The sequence below is a fragment of the Stomoxys calcitrans genome, chromosome 5 (assembly GCF_963082655.1).
Source record: "Stomoxys calcitrans chromosome 5, idStoCalc2.1, whole genome shotgun sequence".
NCBI classification, from domain to species: Eukaryota; Metazoa; Arthropoda; class Insecta; order Diptera; family Muscidae; genus Stomoxys; species Stomoxys calcitrans.
The window spans coordinates 4,484,639-4,508,494 of record NC_081556.1 but is presented as its reverse complement, the minus strand read 5'-3'; the positions used below and the strand labels follow the sequence as shown (position 1 = coordinate 4,508,494).

General features: G+C 36.5%; 3 protein-coding genes across 3 annotated transcripts in view; 1 reads left to right on the top strand and 2 right to left on the bottom strand.

Moving 5' to 3' along the window:
- LOC106096294 (7SK snRNA methylphosphate capping enzyme bin3) overlaps positions 1–14,825 on the bottom strand; it is a 29,322-nt gene extending 14,497 nt beyond the window's left edge. The window contains exon 1 of the mRNA XM_013263963.2: positions 14,382–14,825. The gene's annotated coding sequence lies outside the window, so the exon portion shown is untranslated. The remainder of the gene's footprint in view (positions 1–14,381) is intronic.
- A 1,766-nt stretch (positions 14,826–16,591) lies between these two features.
- Positions 16,592–17,381, bottom strand: LOC106096296 (protein aveugle). Its single transcript, XM_013263965.2, has 2 exons — positions 17,157–17,381; positions 16,592–17,076 (listed from the first exon to the last, which is right to left on the bottom strand). The coding sequence occupies exons 1-2, from the start codon at positions 17,301–17,303 to the stop codon at positions 16,855–16,857; spliced, it is 369 nt and encodes a 122-aa protein (XP_013119419.1). The 5' UTR covers positions 17,304–17,381; the 3' UTR covers positions 16,592–16,854.
- An 865-nt stretch (positions 17,382–18,246) lies between these two features.
- LOC106096295 (26S proteasome non-ATPase regulatory subunit 11) lies at positions 18,247–22,210 on the top strand. The gene is made up of 5 exons (XM_013263964.2): positions 18,247–18,353; positions 18,430–18,754; positions 20,831–21,337; positions 21,398–21,610; positions 21,685–22,210. The coding sequence occupies exons 2-5, from the start codon at positions 18,440–18,442 to the stop codon at positions 21,913–21,915; spliced, it is 1,266 nt and encodes a 421-aa protein (XP_013119418.1). The 5' UTR covers positions 18,247–18,353; positions 18,430–18,439; the 3' UTR covers positions 21,916–22,210.
- The last annotated feature ends 1,646 nt before the right edge of the window (positions 22,211–23,856 follow it).

The following is a 23,856-nucleotide window of genomic DNA, read 5'->3' as shown; positions in this document are numbered from 1 at the left end:
ATTAACTTAAAAAACCAGAAGCCAGAATGTAATGCAAAGACACAACAATAAAAATTTCATACAAAAATAATGAACAAAATAAAAGCGACAATTCCTATACAGAGAGCCAGACAAGCCAACCAGGCAAAACGTTTATCAACGTGGAGCTGTTTTCTGATGTTGTTGTATGTAGTTGTTGGTGTTACTTTTCGGAAAGCAGTCATTTGTGGTATTGTGGATACAGCTTTTTATGTTAGTAGTACAAACAATCGGTCTTTCGTTGAAATATACCAAGCAACCGACTGCTAGCCTGACAGTCATACCGACCGATCGACCGACGGATGGATAAAACAAACGGGCGGGCGAGCAGCCAAAACGAGATTGCCGTTTTTCGCTTTTAATACTCCATGTTTGGCTCCTCTACTATGCATGCACACACTACACTTGTTCTATAAAGACCCCTCCACTACTGCTGTTGCCGCTGCCACTGCCACTGCTCCACAACAGCTCACACAAGACGGTGGAGAAAAAGAGAGCGCCTAAATGGCAAGTGAGAGAGACGCGTGTGTTTTTTTTTTAAACAAGGGGGGATAGCAGAGAACTATGCAACAACCCAACAAGAAGGGTCGACGACCAGTGCGCGCGATTGCAAAACTCTACTTCGCCTCCTCTACCGCCTCCCGAACTAAATGAAATAAAGCTGAAAATGAAAAAGCTTTAGCTTTGGCAAGCACTTTAATGTGGGGCCACTAGAGTTTCTTCTTTTTCTTTCGTTTCAACGTAAAATAAATGCTAATTGTTTAATTTATGACTTCGTCGGGATTGTGAAGCGCGAGTGTGTGAGTTTTTTGTTTTTGCCTAGCCGACACTAAACATTTGACCTTCACTGATTTAATTGATTTGTTGGTGGTTGGTTTCCCCAAGAGGCGGAAAGAGAGTCGAAGAAATAAACTACAAAACTTCCCAAAAGACCGACCTCCTCAAACCGTTTTAGAAATACTGCTAACATACATTTGTGATGTCTTGCGTACCTCATGAGCTCCCATTTGTGTGCATACATTTGTATGTATGAATATAAATGTATGTAGGTATGTCACAATGTTGTGTTGGCTGCTTAAAGAAAATTTGTCCGTTGAATAAATCGTAAATATAATCAGCATAGCATAGCTGAACTTAGTCATACACTGAACAAAATAAGAAGTAATGACGTATAATTAGAATGATGTCATGGCAAAAAAAATATTAACCCATTAACGCCAAATAGTTAGAAAAATGCGTCTGGACATATGTTTTGACAACAACTCCATAGAAGAAAAAAAACACATACATATGCACTCCAAAAAGTGCGTTGTCATGTGGATATTCGTAGAGCAGTGATGGAACTTTCACACATTTGCACCTCACTTCGAACACTGCGGACTTACGTTGTGTACACTACTAATATAAGAAAAACATTCTTATATCTGTATGTATCTGTATAAGAAACTATAGTTTCTTACATGTAACAACTCTGTATAGGGAAAATTCATATAAGAAAAGAAAAAAATTATTTTGTTAATATAAAGTCTTGATTTGGCGGAAAATTGGCTTATCGAAAGTCAAAGTCTGGCAAAAAAAAATTTTTGAGCATTTGCATGGCAATAAGTCTACAACTTTGGGAGGCGAGTGCGATTTTATTTCAAAGTCATTTAAATTTAAATTCACTTTTCTTCTCTAAATGGATATGAACGATTAAAATCAATTTTTATTTATATTGTAAAAACATTGTGGATTACGAAATAAAAAGACGAAAATTTGTTTTAAAATAAAAAACAAATATTTGTGATGTATTTGAAAAAATACAACGCTAATATAAATGCCCTTTATAAAATATTAATGAAATTTTATCAATATTGGAAAAGAAAATCGATCCTCAGGCGTTAATGGGTTAAGAGATAGGTATGACCCAAGATACGTCATACGATATTCGTAAAGTTGGGATTCCTTATCATAAAATTCATAATTTTTTTTCTTTGGAATGATAAATTTTTGAATCGTTGTGACACGAGGGCTGTCCAAGATTTTTCTTACTGTGTAATACGTATTTTAGGCCAATAAGGTTTATTATTATTGAAATTGAAATATGTAAATAAAGAAAATAATAATTGCCTATGATTCTGAATGACAGGGTGAGTTATTGGCGTCTTTAATTTACCAATAGCGACCTCGGTCCCGCGGCGATCGGTCCTATAGACCGGAACGAGCTTTGTCACCCATAGGAGTTGGACGAGGATTGGTACCTCCATATGAAAATGTGGCTACAATGTGCCCTTGTTTAAAATTAGCCATTTAATATTTTTGCCCGGTTTTTGTATTGGATAGAATGAGACCTTTCAAATGAAAGTATTGTGTAACATATCGGTGGCCAAATATTTTCGTATTTACAAACTCACTGAGATCTTTTATTTTCAGTGCTCCAATAAAAATAGCTATACACCACGGCGGCTTGAAATTTAAATAAAACATATGTTTTAGAAGGTTACCGCTTTCCACGTAAGTATTTTTTTTGTACTACTAACGCCATCTACATACATGTCACGTCGGCTACTTTTGAGAACGCCCTCATAGTATACTGCCTTCTTATCTGGCAACAAAATCCACTCACCAAAAAAACAGGTGTTAGCCGAACTGAAGTTGAGAAAATAATATTTTGTCCCTCCTCACCATAATGCAATCATATTTTCTACTATGTTGCTGTTATCACTCAGTGCAGTCGTGCAGTGTACGATTGTTATTCGTCCACAATTCATTTCGTATTTTTTTGTTTTTTTTTTTTTTTGTATTCTTTGGCTATTGGCCAAAATTATTTTTGGTTGTAAATGTTGTTTGTTGCAGTGTGAATTCTTCTTGTGACATCCACTCACTTGCAATTTCATTTTGTGGCTTCTTATTTTCCTGAGTGTTTTAGTGGATTTTCTTTTTTCCTTTGACTTTCACAAAACCGTTTATTGTTTTTGTTGTTTTTTCTTTTTACAGCACTTTTTTTTTTGTTTTGCCATCGTAGGTCGGTTATTGTGGTTTTGTTTTCGTTTTAGATTTGTTTATGCCTTTCCTGTGCTCCCTACCCATCCCCTTCCGACCATATTGCTTGGTGCCTGGTGGGGTTTTCTAAAATTCAGTAAAAATTGCCGTCGAGTTGTATACAAACAAAACAAATTAGTTTACTTTTTACTTGAGTTGAGGTTTTGGCCTTTTTTTTGAAATTTTTGTTTTTGTCCTTCTCTTGGAAGGAGGGCATAAAACCAAACATATTTTTTATTTACGTGTGTCCTCAATGTCGCTCCATCCAATGACTATTCATACATTTCCGACCCTTCCCCCTACCAAGCCCACATCATCATTAGCATCTCCCAGATAGGTATATCGTTGTAGTTGAGAATCTAAAAATATGGCGGCTTTGTGTGAGATAAACTATAAAATCAAATAACATGTCATAACTAAAGCATATGTATCGAAATAAAAATATATATTTTTTTTATATTTCAATATAAAAACATGGTAATGGTAAAACAAATATATTTATTATTATTAATATACCCTAATTTAAGATATTTTACTGTCACAAAGAAGATGCATATGAAGAGTTAATTTTGTTCTCTCAAAATGTGAGAGCTAATGATATTTTGTGGTATCTTTATTTAGTGAAGTTATTCAAAGCAAACAGCTCTGACAAAAAAATACGATAGCAACTACATTTCTCACATCCAATGATAGTAAAAAAAGGATTAGGAAATAATTGCATATTTCAAATAACAATCGACACACACGGCACAAAATTGGAGAAAGTAAACGAAGCAGTTCGTAGTGTTGAACAAGATAAGAAAAACACATAGACTATAGGAATTATCGGAGAACCGGTTAAGATGTGCACACATTTTTGGATTATTGTTCTAATTAAGTGCTGGTACTGTCAAACTCTATTAAAAAATTATAAATGAATAATTTATAAACTAATAAATGTATGCTCAGAACTTTATAAGAACAGTTAGAACAATAAATCTTGATGCAAAACGTTTTCTGTAAATAAGATTTTTGTAACTACGTACTTCGAAAACAAAACAGATTTAAATTTTTGTCTTTCTATTACCAGATAACGTTAGAATGTATGGTCATATAAAACTAAGCTCAATATCACTATAGAGTGATCTCTCGGCGTTACAGATGAATTGACATATCATTACATGACAGCAAGAGCGGAACAAAATTTTTCATCCATAAAGCTATTTTAGACGGGCAGGCAAGCAAGAAAATAATTTTTATATATCTGAGCCCGGATTTATAAATACAGTACCTATCCCTGTAATACTTGCATATACAGTATAATAATTGCGTACAACTAAATGTACTACTAATTAAATGCACATCGTCTAAGACATCGTTCTCAGAATGTAACCTAATAAGTTAATTTCTGTGGTTATTTAAACTTTTTGCCTTCAATATCTACCCCCTACCCTATGTGAAAATTTACTCATCCAATCTCTTTCATACATTTTCTTTATCTCACGTCTCTCTCAAAGTATTGCCTGTGCGTATTGAAATCAGGGATGGAAATATTAATTTTGGTACCAAAAAGGTACTTTTTGGATCGAAAGAATACTTTTTTTTACAGATTACACGGTACAACAGTCAGAGGTGTGGGATATTCCAAGTTATGGCGATGGCAATTTTGAAGCAAACATCAGGAAAAACATTTGTGGACCCTTTATTTATAACCCTAACCGAAGACAAGCATCCCCATCTTTTGCGATGTATCCGAAAATACAGCAGAGATGAAATTTTTTATTGTACATTGATGGTAGGGTGTACACTCGATTATTCGTGACCTTTCAAATAAACAAACGATTGAAAGAGATATTTTCAAATAAACAAATAATCGAATAATTTAGATCGGCTAATCGATTAACCGTTTTTAGGTTAAAACCCTTAAAAGCATATTAATTGCGTAATTTTTCTGCATTTTTCATCATTTGTGCCCTACTTGGGAAAAATTTCATTCGAGTGGACGCCAAAAGCCTGAGTTCGAATCCTGGCAGGAACATCAATTTTCAGCGCTATTTCTGAGGTACTTTCCAAGTAAAAACTTCTCCCCAAAAAGGTGTCGCTCTGCGGCACGCTGTTCGGACTCGGCTATAAAAAGGAGGTCCCTTATCATTGAGCTTAAAATTGAATCGGACAGAACTCATTGATTTGTGAGAAGTTTGTCCCATTTCCTTAATGGAATGTTCATGAGCAAATTTGCATTTTGGATTGAAAAATGTTCGCTTTAGTTTAAGGATCAAATTAACTGGACCCGTGTGCCCTATTTACAAATCAAATCCACATACGTATATGAGAAATACTTAAGGAATAAAATCACGCAAGATATGCCGTTTTATTTTATGAGACACATAAATCGATAAATCGGTTAATCGACAACCCTTTTCGGTTTTGATCGATTAATCGTTGAACTTCAATTTTCAAATAAACGATTAATCGAATAATTTAAAAATACAATTAGATGTATACCCTAATTGATAGTAAAAACTTCCTAAATTTTGGGAGTTGATCATGAGTCTCATATAAAAATTAGAAGTCAAGTGTCAAGGCCGCCGCTACTCACCCAAAGCTTTATAGAGGAGCAATTAGTAAATTAAGGTCACGTAATATAATTAGTGACCTTACGCACTAAAGAACAGACTTTTCCATCCCTGATTGAAATTACCGATGATGACGACGGCGATAAGACTTTGTTTTATATTTAAATTTGCAATTCATTTTAATTGCTTTGGTAGTTTTTCGCGTTTGCATATGAAATCACTTCACATTGTTGTTGTGGTAGTGTCTTTAGTAGCGTTGTGTGTCATCTTTATTGGTCTCTAGTCTGCATGTTTGTGTGCTTTATTACAAATTCATTGAAGTGATTAAATTTAATCGTAAACAATCATCATCGATATGATCGGAGTCATTAAAATTGTCATCATATATATTCGGTCGTATTCACAAAACCTAAGGAAGACGTGAAATAGGTTTGTTTGACAGTTCTATAAAGGAAATCTGTCAAATAATCCTATTTGAAAGCTACATTAAGTTTTGTGAATGCCGGTGATGACTTCGACTAAGAACCTACCCAAAAACAAGCTGGCCAGCTGCTTTCTACATAAGGGTGGGCCAATTTTTATAAATACTCAACAAGAATTAAATTTCCGTTACGTATGAATAATTCTAAAAAGTTATGCTCAAAAATAATGACCCCCTAAACAGCGATGGACACAATTATATATGCATATGTACATTATTAGGCTTATCTTCTTATGCATGTGACCATTGATGTCCAATAGTGTGTGTGGAGGGTAAATTTTTCACTTGATCCCATATAAACCGTTTTGTATAATCTGTGTCTATACCCCAACCGAAGTCAAGAACGAGCAAGCGAAAAATATTTTTAACAATTGCATAGAAAGGACTTCTCGACCATGACGGTTTAAAAAGTGTTGAACGACATTACTGACATAAAGAAAGCCTGATGGATTGATAAGGGAGACTAGGACGAGCAGACCAAAGAGTATCTAGCAGATCGAATGATCAGTGTTCCGATCATGGTATTCAAATTGTGGTAGATTTTTTGAGAAAAGAAAGGTGTCTTTGGTTCGACCGTCGATAAGTTTATGCTCCATGACAAAAAAATCGATAATGGATTTCTCCGGGGTAAAGTAGTATCAGCATCAAATTTCGCCATCTTGTCCTTATAAGGCCACGTGGCGTACACTTGAAAGAAGCTATACATCGACAAACTGCAGGTATAATACATAGCAAAGACACCTTTTACCTAATGGACTATTAGGTCAGAGGAACGCACTCCTTATTTCGATAACATACATCCCTATGTTCATACTAACACCTACTACGCATTGAAAAAAATTAAAGGTAAATTACAAAATTACCTTTCTTTTGGATACAAAATATTATCGAGCTTATTATGTAAAGCCAATTAGACAATTGGGAACTATCAGATATTCACGCTTCGCCAGATGGGCGTTTCATCGTTTGCCTACAGACCCATATGTCAATCAACACCCGAATTTCTTCCATAACCCATAATGGTCAGTCAAAAATTCCTTTTTTAACCTTGCCCCTGTCACGATAAAAAAAAATTAAGTTATATTTTTTTAATAACCTACAATTGGATAGTATAAGTCATCATCATTGGCCCTCTAAAGAGAGGGAAAGGAACAACGAAAAATATTTAACAATTCGTTTTGGTTATCAATAATATTACGTAGCAGAATCAACAACAACAAAAACAATGGCAGAGATTCTCTCCCCAAAATAAAAAAAGTGCTGCTACACGTAGAGCACAATCAAGCATACAATCATACAACACACATCTCTTCAAACAAACATACATACCAACCATATTAGACCATCGTACCGATGACGATGACGACGATAGGTGAATTTGTTATTTGTGGGGTGAGTGCGTATGTGTTCTCACTTTTGGGCATATTTATCTCCAAACAAGACTGGCAGACTAACTAACTGAGCTATGCAGGTACATTAGTGGCATACGCAATATAGTATGTATAAGTGGATACGCAGAGATATGAAGGAAAATAGATATGTTTGTATATATGTATGTGCATATAGTATATGCCTACTCGAATATCAACATCTACGTTTATATATGTATGTTTGTATCAATAGTGTATGTAACATATGTGCCTGTACAGAAAGCTGTATTGCATCTAACCAAAAATGTTTTTTTTTTTTAAAGAAGTGTAAGTAAAGTTTGCTTTTTATTGCTCTGTTGCGTTCGTATCAATGTTTATTTGCTCAATTCATTCTTTAAAGAGCATCGCTATTTTACCTACATTTTATATACCTTGACAGACGGACCCCAAATATGAGGCAGGCACGCTATGTGGTTTGAGTATTTGTGCGTATTGCATAGTGATGTTAATTTATAAAAAAAATAACGGGTTTTGGTTCAAACAGCTGCTACAATTTGTGATTACTATCTAGAAACGGGGGCTTGTACCACCTTATGGATTTACAATATGTTCGTGTGGGCAAACGTTATTGTCACGATAAGCTTAGCTGCGATCTACCGGGCGGGTCCACAGGTTGCGGATAGTGAAATGCTCCATACGGAGTAGTTGCTACGGCAGTCGCGGACAATCAGCGGTATATAGCGGAGAGTCTCAGTGAGAGGCCGGGCGTCACCGGCTCTTGCACAAATACTGAGTGCCCATGATGCTCGATATAACAAGGCATGTTATTGGCGCCTTTAAATAACCAATCATTTTTGCTTGAAATATAGGAGATGGGAAATTAACGATATTATCAATACTATAGCTATTTATTATTAAAACTATAGAAAACATCGAATGTTGCTATCATCGATAGTTTGCCAGCTCTAGTTGTAGACTGGGCGACAGCGAAGAATCCATCGGGTCAATCCTTTACGTACAATCGGCTAGAATGTAGAACATACGGCGATTGGTGGAAATCGCCCTGTATAAGATTGTGCATAGTACAGAAAAATCCTTTAACTCCAAGATGAACATCGTAGAGGTTTTTATCGACATTGAAGGTGCTTTAAAAAGCGTGAAGACCAACGCACTGATCCAATCTTTAGACATGTGCATGATGGACCGAGTCCATAGAAAATGGATGAACCATACACTACGAAACAGGTGGATAAATTGTGGGCCCCTTGACATGACGTTGTTGTTGTTGTAGCAGTGTGTTATACACTGATGTGGCAGTCCTTGCCGATGAAGAACTTCATCGGTTTAATCCGGTACGTACAACCGGCTGCCATGGGATTGATGGAATGAAGTGACAAGGGACAGGCACTGTTTGGTGTTTTGCGAGTAATTTAATACCTGTTGCAGATTATCCCAGGTCGAGAACACTTGAACTGAAACTCGGTTAGCACGAAACACTAGCGTAATCAAGCCGAGTATCATTGATTGTTTGGACAATAATACAAATGGTGCATACATACTATGTTTGTTTAACAGCCATATAATGTTTGCCTAATATTTATTATTATTAAAACAAAACAACAAAAGTAAACAATACTCGTATACATATGACGGGTATACATGTACCCATCTATGTATGTATGTATGGTTTGTATTTACTATTTGATATTTATTAATATGAACAACATACCTACATATCGTGGTTTCTAATGCCCTCAAAGCAACAGCACTGGAGCACAACGCATTCCCTCCATTGATTCAATGCGAGCACGAGACCCTTACAGAGAGACAAACAGAAACAGTGGTAATAGCAGCAACAGCAGCACATAAGCACCATTTAAGTGATAACATTTTTTTTTTTACTTTCATGCAAAATCTTTCGTCCCGTCAACCCAATCCAACCACCCAATTGCCCATCATTCACCCCAACTGAAGTAGTCTGTCCATGAGGTCGGACCATTCATTCAGTCAGCCATTCAAAAACCATGCTTTCCTTCTTCTTCTACTACTACTGCGTCGCTTTGAGTTTGAGATTTCCCCTTCGTTGTGTTGCGCTGCTTACAAGTTTGGTTTTGGCAGTACAAACGTTTCATATGGCGATGGCGCGAGGTTGTTGCTATTGTTCATTTCATCCAAAATGTGAAATAACCCAAACAGCCATAGAAGGCTACAACAACAACAACGATGATGACAACAACAAATATAGCCCAGAACTTGTTTTATTTTCGTTCTAAACGTGAGCATTTTTTCAATGTTAAATTTATGGAAATTATGCAAATTTTAACACTTTAATGGAGGGAAAACAAATCCAAAGCGCAAAATGTGTTTCAATTACAAGCACAAATTAATTAGAAACCACAACAAAAGCGCGGGAGAAATCTTATTAACAATTTTCCCATGGCATCGCAATAGGATTTATGTGCTCTCGCATTTTTGGCTTAGCACTGCATTCCTGATGAATCGGGAATTAAGTCTTTAAAAGCTTTTGTACAAAATAATCAGATAATATAAAGAAAAAACAAAGTGTTTTTAACCAACACATGCCTTTGCTTTAAATTGTTTATGGAGGATAAATACAACAGTCATTTATAGGTGAGGATATTATGATTCCCTTTTCTTTTTATAAACAGATGTCCCAGAACTGAGACAATTATAATACTGGTTGCTACTAAGTAGACTTTCCATACAGTTTATGTAGTGGAGTAGTGTATTCTAATAACAATGACTAGTAATACAAATGTATTCTGCTTCTACTCTCTGGTGTGACTACTCATAACAACCAGTATTGTAATTTCACTGTGCGGATTTACTTGCGAGCGGCGCTTTGTAAAATTGCACACACTCTTTTGTTAACTCAGTTTAGCTAAATTCCAAGCTTAATAATGGATTCAAATGAGTAGGAAAAAGTTTTGGTTTCTATTCGTTAATATTATAAAAAATCTAACAAGTAAAAGCGTGCTAAGTTCGGCAGGGCCGAACCTTATATACCCTCCACCATGGATAGCATCTGTCGAGTTCTTTGCGCAGTATCTCTTTTAAGGCAAACAAAGAGAAATGAATAAGGACGGAGGAGAAGGAGCTATATCAAGTTATAGTCCGATTCGGGGCTCAAGAACCAAAATCGGAAGATCGGTTTATATGGGAGCTGTATCAAGCTATAGATCGCCTCAGACCATATTGCACACATATGTTGAAGGCCATGGAAGAAGCCGTTATACAAAATTTGTGCCAAATAGGATGAGAATTGCGCTCTCTAGAGACTCAAGAAGTAAAGATCCCAGATCAAATTATATGGTAGCAATGTCGGGTTATGTACCTATTTGCGCCATACTCATCACAGTTTTTGGAAGTCATATCAAAACACTTCATGCAAAATTTTAGCCAAATCGAATTAGAATTGTTCCCTATAGCGGCTCAATAAGTTAAGATACACCTATATCAGGTTATGGACCGATTTGGACCACACTTGGCACAAATGTTGGAAATGATACCAAAACACCGCGTGAATTACGCGTAAAATTAAGTCAAATCGGATAAGAATTGTGCCTTCTAAAAGCCCAAGAAGTCAAGAACTAAGATCGGTTTATATGGCAACTATATCAGGTTATGAACCGTACTTGGCACAGTTGTTGGAAGTGATATCAAAACAGTACGTGCAAAATTTCAGTCAAATCGGACGAGAATGGCGCCCTCTAGAGGCTTAAGAAGTCAAAACCCAAGATCGGTTTATATTAGCACAGTTATTGGAAGTCATAACAAAACATCTCATGCAAAATTTCAGCCAAATCGGAAGAAAATTGCGCGCTCTATTGGCTCAAGAAGTCAAGATCCAAGATTATATGCCAATACCAGATCAATATCTTGATACAGCTCCCATATAAACATATCTCCCGATTTTGCTTCTTGAACCCCTACAAGGCGCAATTCTTATCCGAATATACTAAAATATTACACAATGATTTCTATAATGTTCAGCAATCATTTATGGTCCGAATCGGACTATAACTTAATTTCGATTAATTTTTGTTAATTGATAATTTAAAGTTTTTTTCCATCTTCTTGGCATTTTAGTTGCACAAATTTACTTCTCTCAGGTACAAATTGCTAGCGATCAAATTTATACCGTCATGATGGCAGTTCTTTCACTGCATTGAAAAGAAATAGATTTTCTCTCATGGCTGTTTTGTTTTGGATCTCTGCTAAAGAATAAATTTGACAGGACCGGATATATTATATCCTCCACCATTGTCAAGCTCTTGTTATTTACAGGGACTGAACATCTTAACTAAACTGTATTAGGGCTATGCCTTCCAGGTGAGCAAAAGGGAAAATCGTTATATAATAAGGGCGGTCTTAAAAGCAGTCGAAATGATATATAGATGACGATAGTGAAAAGTGGCAACTCTCTAAGTATACATATGCATATATGCTCTAAGTTTATTGAATCGCTTAAAAATAAAAGATGCAAATATTAAGAAAAACTTGGCCACGATATGTTATATAATATGTACTTTAATTTGAAAGGTCTATGTGGTGTTCATTGCTGTCACGAGAAGCTTAACTGCGAGCTACCCGACGCGTTCCCAAGTTGCGGATAGTGGAATGCTCCATACGGAGTAGCTGCAACGGGTGGCACCGGCTCTTGTATAAATACTGAGTGTCTATGATGCTGGATACGACAAGGCGACTTATTGGCGCCTTTCAATAACCAATGGCCACCTTGTTCATCGGGCGATCGGTTCTTTGGACCGGAACGAGCCTGCTTGATGAAGATCGCCACCTCCACATGAAAATTGTGGCTACAACCACAGGCATTTTAAAATGTGATATATATGTAGCAGTGTCTCGTACACCGATGCGGCTGCCGCTTGAAGGATTCCATTGGGTCAATCCGGTACGTACAACCGACTGCCATGGGATTATTTTCTTTCTTATGTTACTGCTATATAAAGTAAGTTGTAGGTAAAAAATCGTGAAAAATTTTGGACAAATCGGCAAAGAATACCTTGGATCGCCTCAGACCATGTTAAGCATGCAAGTTTGAAAAAAAAAATCAAAATGTAAAACAAATCGGATAACTACAGCACCTTCTAGGTGCACAAGAATTCAAATCAGGGAATCGGTCTATACGGGAATAATATATGCTATTGAAACGGTTTGACCTATATTTGAAATGGATAGTAGTAGTCATTTTGCAATATTGCAGTTAAATCGAATACGAATATCGCTACCTATGTGTTAGCGAAGCCATTTCGGGAGATCGATAAAGAAAGATTTACCTTTCGATATGACGATGATAGTCATATCCCTATGCAATGGAGAAGGATAAAAACACATATCGAAACAAAACCCAAATAGGTATAGATAATTTTTCGCCGACATAAATTTTTCGAAAAATTCTACCTGTCAACTTCCCCACATTTTCTCACGATTACTTTTTTAGACAATACCTAGATTTAAAGCAAAAAAACTTGCCAATTTCATTCATCCCTCATTACTTATGGTAACATAATAATTTATTTATTATTTTATCATTGGAATATTTGAAATTGTGAACAACGAACATATGTAAAATAAAACTTTGGTCAGAAAAAACAACCGGAGTATACTTTTTTGATGTTTGCGTCAGGGTTCGAACGATGCATTTAGTGAAAGACGTATATTATTATATCGTTCAATTAATATATTGAAATTATCGTACCCCAACTTGGATTACTTTGTTTTTTTTACTTATAGAATTCGAAAAAAATCGTACCGCTGGTTTTAACTTTTTGTGAAGTTTTACATTTATGTATTTGATTTATAATGAGCTCATCATTTCCTTTTACTTCTCAGAGCTTAAGCTTAAAAGTTTAACGAGCCATTAAAAAACAAAATTATTTCACCATTAATAATACGTTTATGATTTCATTCTTTCTATTCCCTCACTTACTAATGCATTAAAAACGTTGGCAACTCTGTACTATAATAATAAATAAAAACAAAAAAATAAATAACTGTCTTCAGGTCAGTGATGGGTAAATTTCATTTTCTTCAAAAGTGATCACAAATAAAGTACATAGTACCAAAGCAAAATTGCTCAAAAAGCAAGTTAAATTTTAAAACAAAATGAAATTCTATTGGCCAATTCAATTTAATACTAAAGCAAGTACAAAGATGTTTGCTTTTTTTACAGGAAAAATAAACCTCTTAGTAAAACATATAAATTTTGTTTCTTTTAGTACTCAATTTCTTTAAGTACTTAATTTAATAAAAATGCAAGTTTGTCTATTAAGGAACAGGGGCAAATTTCTCACATACCAATGAGTGCGGACCTTCTTTTTATAGTCGGCATGCTGCAGTGTGAAACCTCTTTGAAGAGAGGTTTTTCATAGTAGTGCCTTACAAATGTCGCCAGCATTATAACGGGATAGGGAAAACTGCACTTTTAGGCCGTACCTCCGATTTTTATCATTTTTTGCTCTAAAAGAAATATTAAAAAATAAAAAATCGCGCGATTCGTATTCGTAATCTACACAACAATATCTTTCATTTGATACCCATATTGCCTGGGTTGGACCACTTGCCCCCCAAGGGAAAGTTTTGGACCAAGGGGCCAAGCCACATCCCAAATTTCAGTGAAATCGGAGGTGCGCCGTATAGTGCAATTTTGCCTTGACTTTGAAAAAACTGGTAGATTTCCTTCAGTAGGACATTTTCCCATAACTTACGAAACAATTTTGATAAAAGTTTTCTGTAATCCTTAAGATTTTCGTAGTATGCTTAACCTCTTCGCTACGATGGCCTAAATTTATTACAAGAATATATATATATTTGGTACTTTTGTACTTTCACTGGTATTTCCATCTCTTGTCTCTCGTCAGACTCGTAGAAAGAGACAACTACATAGGAACTTACCTCTAATGTTAATAGCTTCAGCTCACTTTCTCTTAAGTAAATTTTAAGCACGACCAAGGTTTACACACACATAGACAGCAAACATCAACGATTTTGAAAAAATAAGAAAATGTTGCGAAAAATAATCGAAAAATTATCTTTCTCCTTTCTTTGCCACAAAGCAATTTACTTTTTTTAGACGCCTATCGATTTTCTTATTTCCTTTTATTTTTATTAAATAACACCTTCGGTATTCACCAACACATTTCTGCCCCTTTTTTAATTTAGTATTTGTACTTTTTTACAATCACAATCACACAATCAATTTTGCTCTCATTGTTGAAGGGGGCTGCTTGTCGCAATTATCAGAAAAATTTAAAAATTGGGGAAAAATTGAAAAAATTTCCGCGACGGTGTGATTCTACGAGATGATGTTTCACAAATGAAACGATTTTTGGTTGAGGAGCCAAAACAAAAAAAAATTAAAATAATTGTCATCTCGCTCTCCAACTCTCCCGCTGTCTCTGTTTTACAAATGGTCGTTCTCGAGGAAAGTAGAATGAAGGAATGGAAATTCTAGCTGAAATACCAGAGATGGAAAAAGTATGGCGTGCTCTAAAAAAGTACCAACGAACAATTGACAATATTTTTATAATATGAACATAGTATATTTTTATATAAAGTAACATTTGATGCGCGCAATAAGATTCTTTAAAATAAGTTTTTTTAGTACCTTAATTGTAATGGGACTATATTTTATTTATTGAATTCCAGTTGAAATACAGAAAAACATACCAGAAGTAAAAATTAAGTATTAAACGTGATTTGCTTTTATAGCTGGTACTAATATAAAGCATATCAAAGCTTTTAATAGCTATTCATTGCAAAGTGGAACACCGATATGATGTGATGTGATATAATGTGATTGGATATAAATTTGTCAAATTATATTTGTAAACTTTAAGAACTATGTATTAGGATATGTTATTACGGATATGCTGTTTCTTTCAAAATAATTTTGAAAAAGTTAAATTCTATTTCACAGTGTTATTTGCGATGTTACATACGCCAACACATCGATAAATAATAAGACTAATCGATAACAAGAATTGTAACGGTACAGTGGCAACGGGTTTTTCATAGAAGAAATAACCTTAAAAATTTTAAGTTTGAAAAGCGATTCGTAGTTTTCACCAGTTATTGTATGCCAGATAACAATCCACAGCAAAATGATTCATACGGAGCAGCTGCAATTGCAGTTGCGGACAATTAGCGGTATCGAGTGGAGAGTGTCGCCGCGGGGCCGGGTTGACTATAAGGCGAATTATTGGAGCCTTTAAACAACCAATGGCCATCACGTTCCCACAGCGATCGGTTTTATGCACCGAAAGAGGATTGTTATCTCCACATGTAAAATAGTGACTGCAACAAAAACCTTAACCAAGCGACACACTCCCAACCAGAAATTCAACGCACCCCCAAGCTAGAACAATGAGGCTAAGCCTAAAACCACCCACTCCAATCTAGTATGAAAAACAAGCTTAAAGCGGAAGAAGCGCCTCGCCCTTTGTGAATCTATTCCAAAACAAAAGTAAACTGACTAAAGAGCTCCCTAAGAAAAGAGCAGGAGCAGAAGGGACGCCGCACTAGCATTAGCATCCCCCTAGTGATCTATGCACCAGAGCGACATTCCTCTCCAAGGGGAGCTTGCCAAGCATCACTACCTCACATGTTAGTATGTAGCTACAACAACAACGTGACAATAGATGAGATGTCGTTTTCAATTGCGGCATCGGCCGTTTGGCCATCCTATTTGTAAGCCAACGCAGGGCTATGCAAGGATACCAAAGTAAAGGAGCCAACGAAAGCCAAAAAGACATCTGATCTAATCTGGTATTGTTGTTGTAGTAGATCTAAGTAATTTACTACATGTACCGACGACTCAATTGAACGTTAATTAATGTGGATATCAAAGCACTTAATGAATATGAATATATCATAATTATATGTATAGGAATTATAGCCAAATAAGGACAGTTTCATATATCGTCACATATTCTTTCAAATTGTCGACAACATAATTGGAAACAGATGAATGACAATTTTTTTACTAAAATATAGAACTAACTCCAGCCTTATTTTCAGGAGTGTTTTCTGAAAAAAAAAAACAATACGTTTATGGTTAAAATTCAATTGGCTACTGAACGCCCTTACAATGAACAACAACAAAATTAATCTTGAGTATATATGTATTTTGAGATATTTATTTTAAAAAAGCCTATGATCAATCTTTATTATGTGGTATGTATAATAAATATATGAATGTACTTGTTGGTATATTTAATTGCTAGCTTAAAATGTATCTTAATTTACATCACTTGTTACAACCGCTCACTTGGTGTTGTGATTTTATTCTGCGTTTTTTTTTTGTCTATACTTCGTTCACTCGTTGAATACACTTCGTTGTTCCACAAAGCCTCTGCATGGGATTTCGTTACTTCCGATGGGCTGCCGCTGTAGCCTTGTGCGTTATTTTGGCCATATTCGAATGTTGATTTACAATTCGTTCCATGTCCCTTATTTCCATTATATCAGTCTTGAGTTTTTGTTTGACAATTTCACGCCAAATGGCTTCGCGGTCTCGATTGTTGGTGACTCCCATTCTTTGCAGAGATGAATCGTTGATTCGTAGCAAAGCTCGTCCGGTAATTTCATTCTGGAAAACAAAAACAACGGACCGGAAACAATATATCAATAGTGTTAATTGCTATTTGTGAGTGGGCTCTTTTTGCTTACCTTTGAAAATAGTTCTAGATAATGAAGATATTCACTATTTACACGGCGAAACCATTTTAGAACATCTATTACCGTCCATAGATAAACAGGTTTGGGTTTGGCCATTTTAGATCGCGACCTATTTGTCTGTGTTGTTTCTTCTACCATTGTAATTTATATGATTCTACAATTGCAATTGAAATTCCTAGTGATTTTTCCTTTTTCGAGGTCTAAACTTGAAGTAATAATCAGTCAGCTGTTTGTGTGTGTGCGACCAGGCGATATTCAGGTCCGATATCGGTTCTACAATTATCGATTTTGGGAATTCTAATCGATTTTTTAAATCAAATCCATAATTAGGCGTTCACACTTACAGATGTATGCTCCAACTTTGGAAATGTTGTTAAGTTCGCAACGATGTGAAACCACCATCCGCAATCTCGTCATCAAGATGTCATTTCAAAAATAACATTGTTCTCAACCCAACCAACACGTGTGAAGGTAAACTAGCCGGCTACAGACCGGTTGTTTTCAGCTGATGACGTGAGACCACCTGTTTTCCGCCTTGGTACGTGGCACGCTAACGCCACTTTCGAGTCGCTTTTGTGGGATTTGTGTGCAGAGTTGCATTTTTACAACGCAACGTTCAAAAACAAAGATCAAAGCGGTCATTCTGTTTCGCTTATGGGGTCTTTACATGGCACATCGTTATGGGTGGTCATTATAATAGTATTGGTGAAAATAAGGGTGTGCGGGTAACATGTTCACATAGCCATCAGTCATGTCTGAAAAATCAAAAACTTCAAATTTTTTCAATGATTGGCGACTATCGATTACCGTTTACACGGAAATGAGTATTCATTACTTGACAGATGTAGAAAAACATGGTATGTCAAAATAAAGTTATGAAAAGAGAAGAAAAGTATGCAAAATAAAATCAAATAATAGAAAAAATCGAAGAACCATTTTTGGCAAAATCTGTAATCAATACGTACACACGGTGAGTATGATCATGATGTGCCTATTAAACGTGTATGGTCACCAGTATTCATTGAAATCGATAACACCTTTTCGCATTGTGAATGATTTCTTTAGACACTTGGCGTTGATATGTTGGCAGCATTGCCTGGCATGACTTTACACAACAAAACTGACAGAAGACTAAACGACTTAAAGCAAAATCATCGCAAAATTCTAGTTCTATAAAGAAAATTAAAGGTAACAAGCTCTCTACAGAATATATGTATATATAACGGAAACTTGATTAATACATTTCCAATATTATAACATATAGTAAAAGAAATATGGCCGGAGCTACTTTGTTTGAAAGAGCCCAAGCTTTGTCAAATGTCAACCGTGAAGAGGGCATTTCACTCTTGAATAAAATCATACGCGAACAGGAAGTAGCCGAAAATGATGAAGAACTCATACGCATCAAGGAACAGGGCATTCTGCAATTGGGCGAGCTCTACAAACAGGAGGGCAAAGCCAAGGAATTGGCCGATTTGATAAAAGTAACCCGCCCATTCTTAAGTCTGATTAGTAAAGCTAAGGCAGCCAAGTTGGTGCGTTCTTTGGTGGATATGTTCCTGGATATGGATGCAGGAACTGGCATTGAGGTGAGTCATTAGTTTCATGCTATTGCTAAACAAAGGAATGAAATGTCTATGATTTTGTCATATAAACAAAGAAGTTAGAAGGTCAGGTCATTGGACAAATGACATGGCACACATTAAACAATGGTTATCAATGGGTAATACTGCTCCACGAAATGCATAATCCATAATCCATAAATTTATTCAGTCACAAAACAATATGTAGTACATACATATATTTGACATACAATCATTGCAGATGGCAAGGTGCAGGGGGAACATTTGTTTATTAAATTTGCTTTCTACGCAGAATTAGAAAAAATCTTCCCTTACTTTTGATCTGCATATAGTTTGCTTCAGCCCCTATTTTACATACCTTAAGGCTTTTGATTTTCATCGACCATCTGTAGGCATTATCAAATTTTTATTGCCTAAGGTCATAGAGCCACAATAAAAAATTTTCATTTTGCGTTTTTGATTTTCTATAAACTTTTCCAACTAGCCAAAGTTCAATGATGAAACAATTCGCATTAGGTTGTTGCAGCAGTTTTTTCACTCATTTTCATTGTATAAAATCGTCTAATAAATGTCGTATCCCGACATTTCGATGGATTTAGACTGACCACTCCAACGAACTGTGTATAATTCAAAAGTAAGCCGATTAGAATGGCTTCAGAATATGCACCAATCCCCATCTCCCACTGCTCTCAGATATCGAATACTCTAGGTGAAGCCCCAATTTCTTGCCACATTCAATAAAAATTGCCGTTAGAATTATAGTGATGTTAGGATAATAGAACCGAAAAGTCAATAAGTTGGTCAACGAACATAAGCTGAATTTATGACTTAAACACATAAATCGTTGCTTAATTGCCGATATTGGTTAGTTGTGATCTACTGTCAAGCCTTTTTCGAACGCCTGCAGAAGGGATGATAGTACTGCAGGAACTTCTGGCAACGTTTGAGTGACTAATACAGGCGCCCCGGTAGCCGAGTTGGTAGCGTACTTGGATTACCAGTGAAGGGTTCGTGGGTTCGATTCCCGCCAGAAGCCTTGGTCTGTCGCTACTGTGGTATCACAATGGACATAAAATTGTCTAAGTGAGTCTGTAAACGACTGCCACTCTTACCTAACCTAACATAGTGACTAATACGAAGGTATTCCCCAATATTTCAGATATTACCAAAGAATGGTAGAGCGAGCAGAAGAGCCGTTCGTCGCATTTGAGGTCTCCGAAGTCAGCCTTTATAATAGATTTGATTGGATTTCCATACGGTCCCAACCCTTTGGCAGATCCCTTGGGCCTGAAACCTATTCTAACCACTTATTGTCCCTATAGGAGTACATGTCTGCTTAACGTATTAGGATCTATGATCCGAACACCACGCCAAAATTTCATTTTATATGGAAGCGGATTGGTCTATTTGATAACTTGAGTGTTTCTTGGTGTCATGTGGCCTGCCAGGCAATTGGTTCAATATGTTGAGGCCTAAATTTGTACCCCACCCGAACGTACCTTCCAATTGTGTCCCATATCGTCTATATGTCCGTTTGAATGGTTTTTAAGGAGTTGCGCTTCCACAAGTTACTTGATCGGAAATTTGGGTAACAGAATTGTACTCTACTCACTAATACCCCCGGCACGGGATAGGTATGAGGTCCGATCTGTGTGGTGTTCATGGCTGTCACGAGAAGCTTAGATAGTGGAATGTTCCATACGAAGTAGCTGCAACGTCAGTGTCGGACAATCAGCGGTATCGAGCGGAGAGTCTCAGTGGGACTGGCTCATGCACAAATACTGAGTGCCTATTATGCTCGATATGACAAGACGGGTTATTGGCGCTTTTAAATAATCAGAGGCCACACGGTTCCCGTGGTGATCGGTCCTTTGGATCGGAATGAGCTTGGAGGAGCTTGACGATCGCCACCGAATTTATTAATGAATTAATGCTAGGTGAAGTCTCTGCCTCATTTCAGACGTCGAACTATTATAAATAGGGTGGTTTTTTTCAATTGTGTTTAGATTTCTTTAACAGACTCGACTGTAGTTTTATTTTTCCACAAAAAATTTTTAACAACTTTCCTCTTCTTCATTGTAGGTACAACTGTGTAAGGATTGCATTGAATGGGCCAAACAGGAAAAACGTACCTTCTTGCGTCAAAGCTTGGAGGCCAGATTAATTGCTCTATACTTTGACACTGGCATGTACACAGATGCTTTACAATTGGGCTCACAGCTTTTGAAAGAATTGAAAAAACTCGATGACAAAAATCTGCTTGTGGAGGTTCAGTTATTGGAAAGCAAAACCTATCATGCTCTAAGTAATTTGCCAAAAGCTCGCGCCGCTCTAACATCGGCCCGTACCACAGCCAACGCCATTTATTGTCCACCTAAAGTGCAGGCCTCGTTAGATCTACAGTCTGGTATACTGCATGCAGCCGATGAAAGAGATTTTAAGACCGCCTTTTCCTATTTCTATGAGGCCTTTGAGGGTTTCGATAGTGTGGACAATGGAAAGGCTCTGACTGCTCTCAAATATATGTTGTTGTGTAAAATTATGTTGGGCAAATCGGATGATGTCAATCAAATTGTTAGCGGTAAATTGGTGAGTGGGACAAATATTTTTTAAATAGAAAGTTATTAATGTTTCTATTCCTTTTTCAAGGCTATTACATATTCCGGTCGCCACATCGATGCCATGAAATCCGTTGCCGAGGCTTCACACAAACGCTCTTTGGCTGACTTCCAACAGGCCTTAAAAGATTACCACAAAGAATTGGCCGAAGATGTTATTGTTCAGGCCCATTTGGGTACACTCTACGATACAATGTTAGAACAAAATCTTTGTCGTATCATTGAGCCCTATTCCCGAGTGCAAGTAAGTTTGAAAAAACTAAAAATAACGTTAGAGATTTTTTTTATTTTTACTTTTCCTCGTTTTTTTTTGGTTAGGTTTCCCATGTCGCTGAATGCATTAAACTACCCATGCCACAGGTGGAAAAGAAATTATCACAAATGATTTTGGATAAGAAATTCCTGGGTATATTGGATCAAGGTGAAGGAGTTCTAATCGTTTTTGAAGAGACCCCCACCGACAAAACCTACGAACGTGTTTTAGAAACAATTCAGAATATGGGCAAAGTTGTTGATACTCTCTATCAGAAGGCTAAGAAATTGTCATAGACATTAATCACTGTCCCCCCATTCCTAAAATATTTAATCAATCACAAACAAAATTAAGTTTTTTCTAAACGGAAGGAAATATGTAACATTTATTACAACATTTTCAAACCATTCAAAAAGCAGGCTTTTAGATACTCTCATATTACTTTATTATATTTTTTTTTTGTTTTCCAATATCTAAGTTTTTTTTTTGTTTCAAGTAGAAGTGAACGGTATTCAAATGTTTTTATATCAAGCAAGCCACCACGAAACCCCAACCAACCCAAAAACAACAAAATAAAATCAATTTATCCCACTTGATTGGCTTCAAATATAATAATAAATTAACAAAAAAAACAATAAATAAATAAAAAATAACAAAAAATGGTTGAAAACTTTTTGACTTTAAGGGTCGTGACAGCCATGTAGCACCATGAAGATTTTTTTTGTTATCTAGAAAACTGTGCCGGTCTGAGGTAAGTTATGCTGCGCCAGTGAGGTCCCCTCAGCTTTGTGACACGCAATAATATACGGATCTGTCAGAATGCCGTCCTTCGAGCTGTCTCCTCAGTTCTCATGTAGACCACCTCCATCAGGAGACAAAGATCCTACCCGTGCAAAGACATAACTACATGCTGTCTAAACACTTCCTTCTGGGCTGTTATCGCAGAGAGAGGTATTCACCGCCCAGAAGCCTTATGGTAGATCTACATGATCTAGAGCGTGAGGTCCATCGCTACAGAGAGAACCTTTAGATAAAGCGGCGTATCAAGCGGGCCTAGACAATATTCATGCAGACATGGTAGCAGATGCGGTGAATAGCTACCGGGTAAACCTCTAGATCAAGCGGCGTATTAAGCGGGCCTAGACAACATTCACGCAGACACAGTAGCAAATGCGGTGAAGAGCTACCGGGTGAATGTTGTCCTTGGAAAACGACCGCCTCCCATTGCAACTGAAGAAGTTGACCTCCCCCGGCAAACCAGAGTGATTCAGGCTCAATTACGATCCGATAGATGCAGCCGCCTCAATTCCTACAGAGCAAGGATTGATGCCGACGTGCAGAATGTATGTCCCGATTGTGACCAGGGACCACACGACTCACGTCACCTGTTTAGCTGCCCAGCCAAACCCACTCGTCTCAGGCCGAGATCCCTCTGGACGCACCCCATCTTAGTAGCAGAGTTCCTGGATCTAGACACTCAACAGAATCAAGCAGACGAAAGATAGAAAACAACACACTAGCCAAAGTGAATCATTCAAAGGTGAGGTTTTTATCCAAGTGTAGTTGGGAATAAAAAGCTATAATCCAAAAAATGTTAGTAGACATTTTTTCAACATTTTTCTTAGGAAATTTTGTAAAATTTTTAATTTTTATACCCTACACCACTACTGTGGTACAGGGTATTACAACTTGGTGAATTAGTTTGTAACACCTAAAGGGAAGAGAGGTAGGCCCATTGATAAGTATACTGATCGACTCAGAATCACTTTTTGATTCGATTTAGCTATGTCCGTCTGTCTGTCCGTCTGTCCATGTTAATTTGTGTACAAACTACAGGTCGCAATTTTCATCCGATCGTCTTCAAATTTGGTATGGGCATGTCGTTCGGCCTAGAGATGAAGCCTATTGAAATTGTAACAAATCGGTTCAGATTTGGATATAGCTCCCATGAATATGTTTGTCCGATTTGCAGTAACAATGCAATAAAATTGTCATTTGTTAACCGATTCTCTTGAAATTTTGCAGAATAGAAATCGGTTAAAATTTGGATATAGCTCCCATATATATTTTCTTCCGAATTGCAGTAATAATGCAATAAAATGGTCATTTGTTAACCGATTCTCTTGAAATTTATTAGGAAGGATTTTTTCTTGACTCTCGACATTTCTGGTGAATTTCATGGAAATCGGTTCAGATTTATATATATAGCTCTCATATATATATCGCCCGATTTTAAC

What these genes read in the sequence shown, in the direction of transcription:
- LOC106096296 (XM_013263965.2), bottom strand. Translation starts at nt 17,303, where the DNA reads ATGGTAGAAGAAACAACACAGACAAATAGGTCGCGATCTAAAATGGCC. An exon ending in ATCTAGAACTATTTTCAAAG is followed by an intron (nt 17,077 to 17,156) that starts GTAAGCAAAAAG and finishes TTTGTTTTCCAG; the next exon opens with AATGAAATTACCGGACGAGC.
- LOC106096295 (XM_013263964.2), top strand. Translation starts at nt 18,440, where the DNA reads ATGGCCGGAGCTACTTTGTTTGAAAGAGCCCAAGCTTTGTCAAATGTC. An exon ending in ATGCAGGAACTGGCATTGAG is followed by an intron (nt 18,755 to 20,830) that starts GTGAGTCATTAG and finishes TCTTCATTGTAG; the next exon opens with GTACAACTGTGTAAGGATTG. An exon ending in AGCCCTATTCCCGAGTGCAA is followed by an intron (nt 21,611 to 21,684) that starts GTAAGTTTGAAA and finishes TTTTTTGGTTAG; the next exon opens with GTTTCCCATGTCGCTGAATG.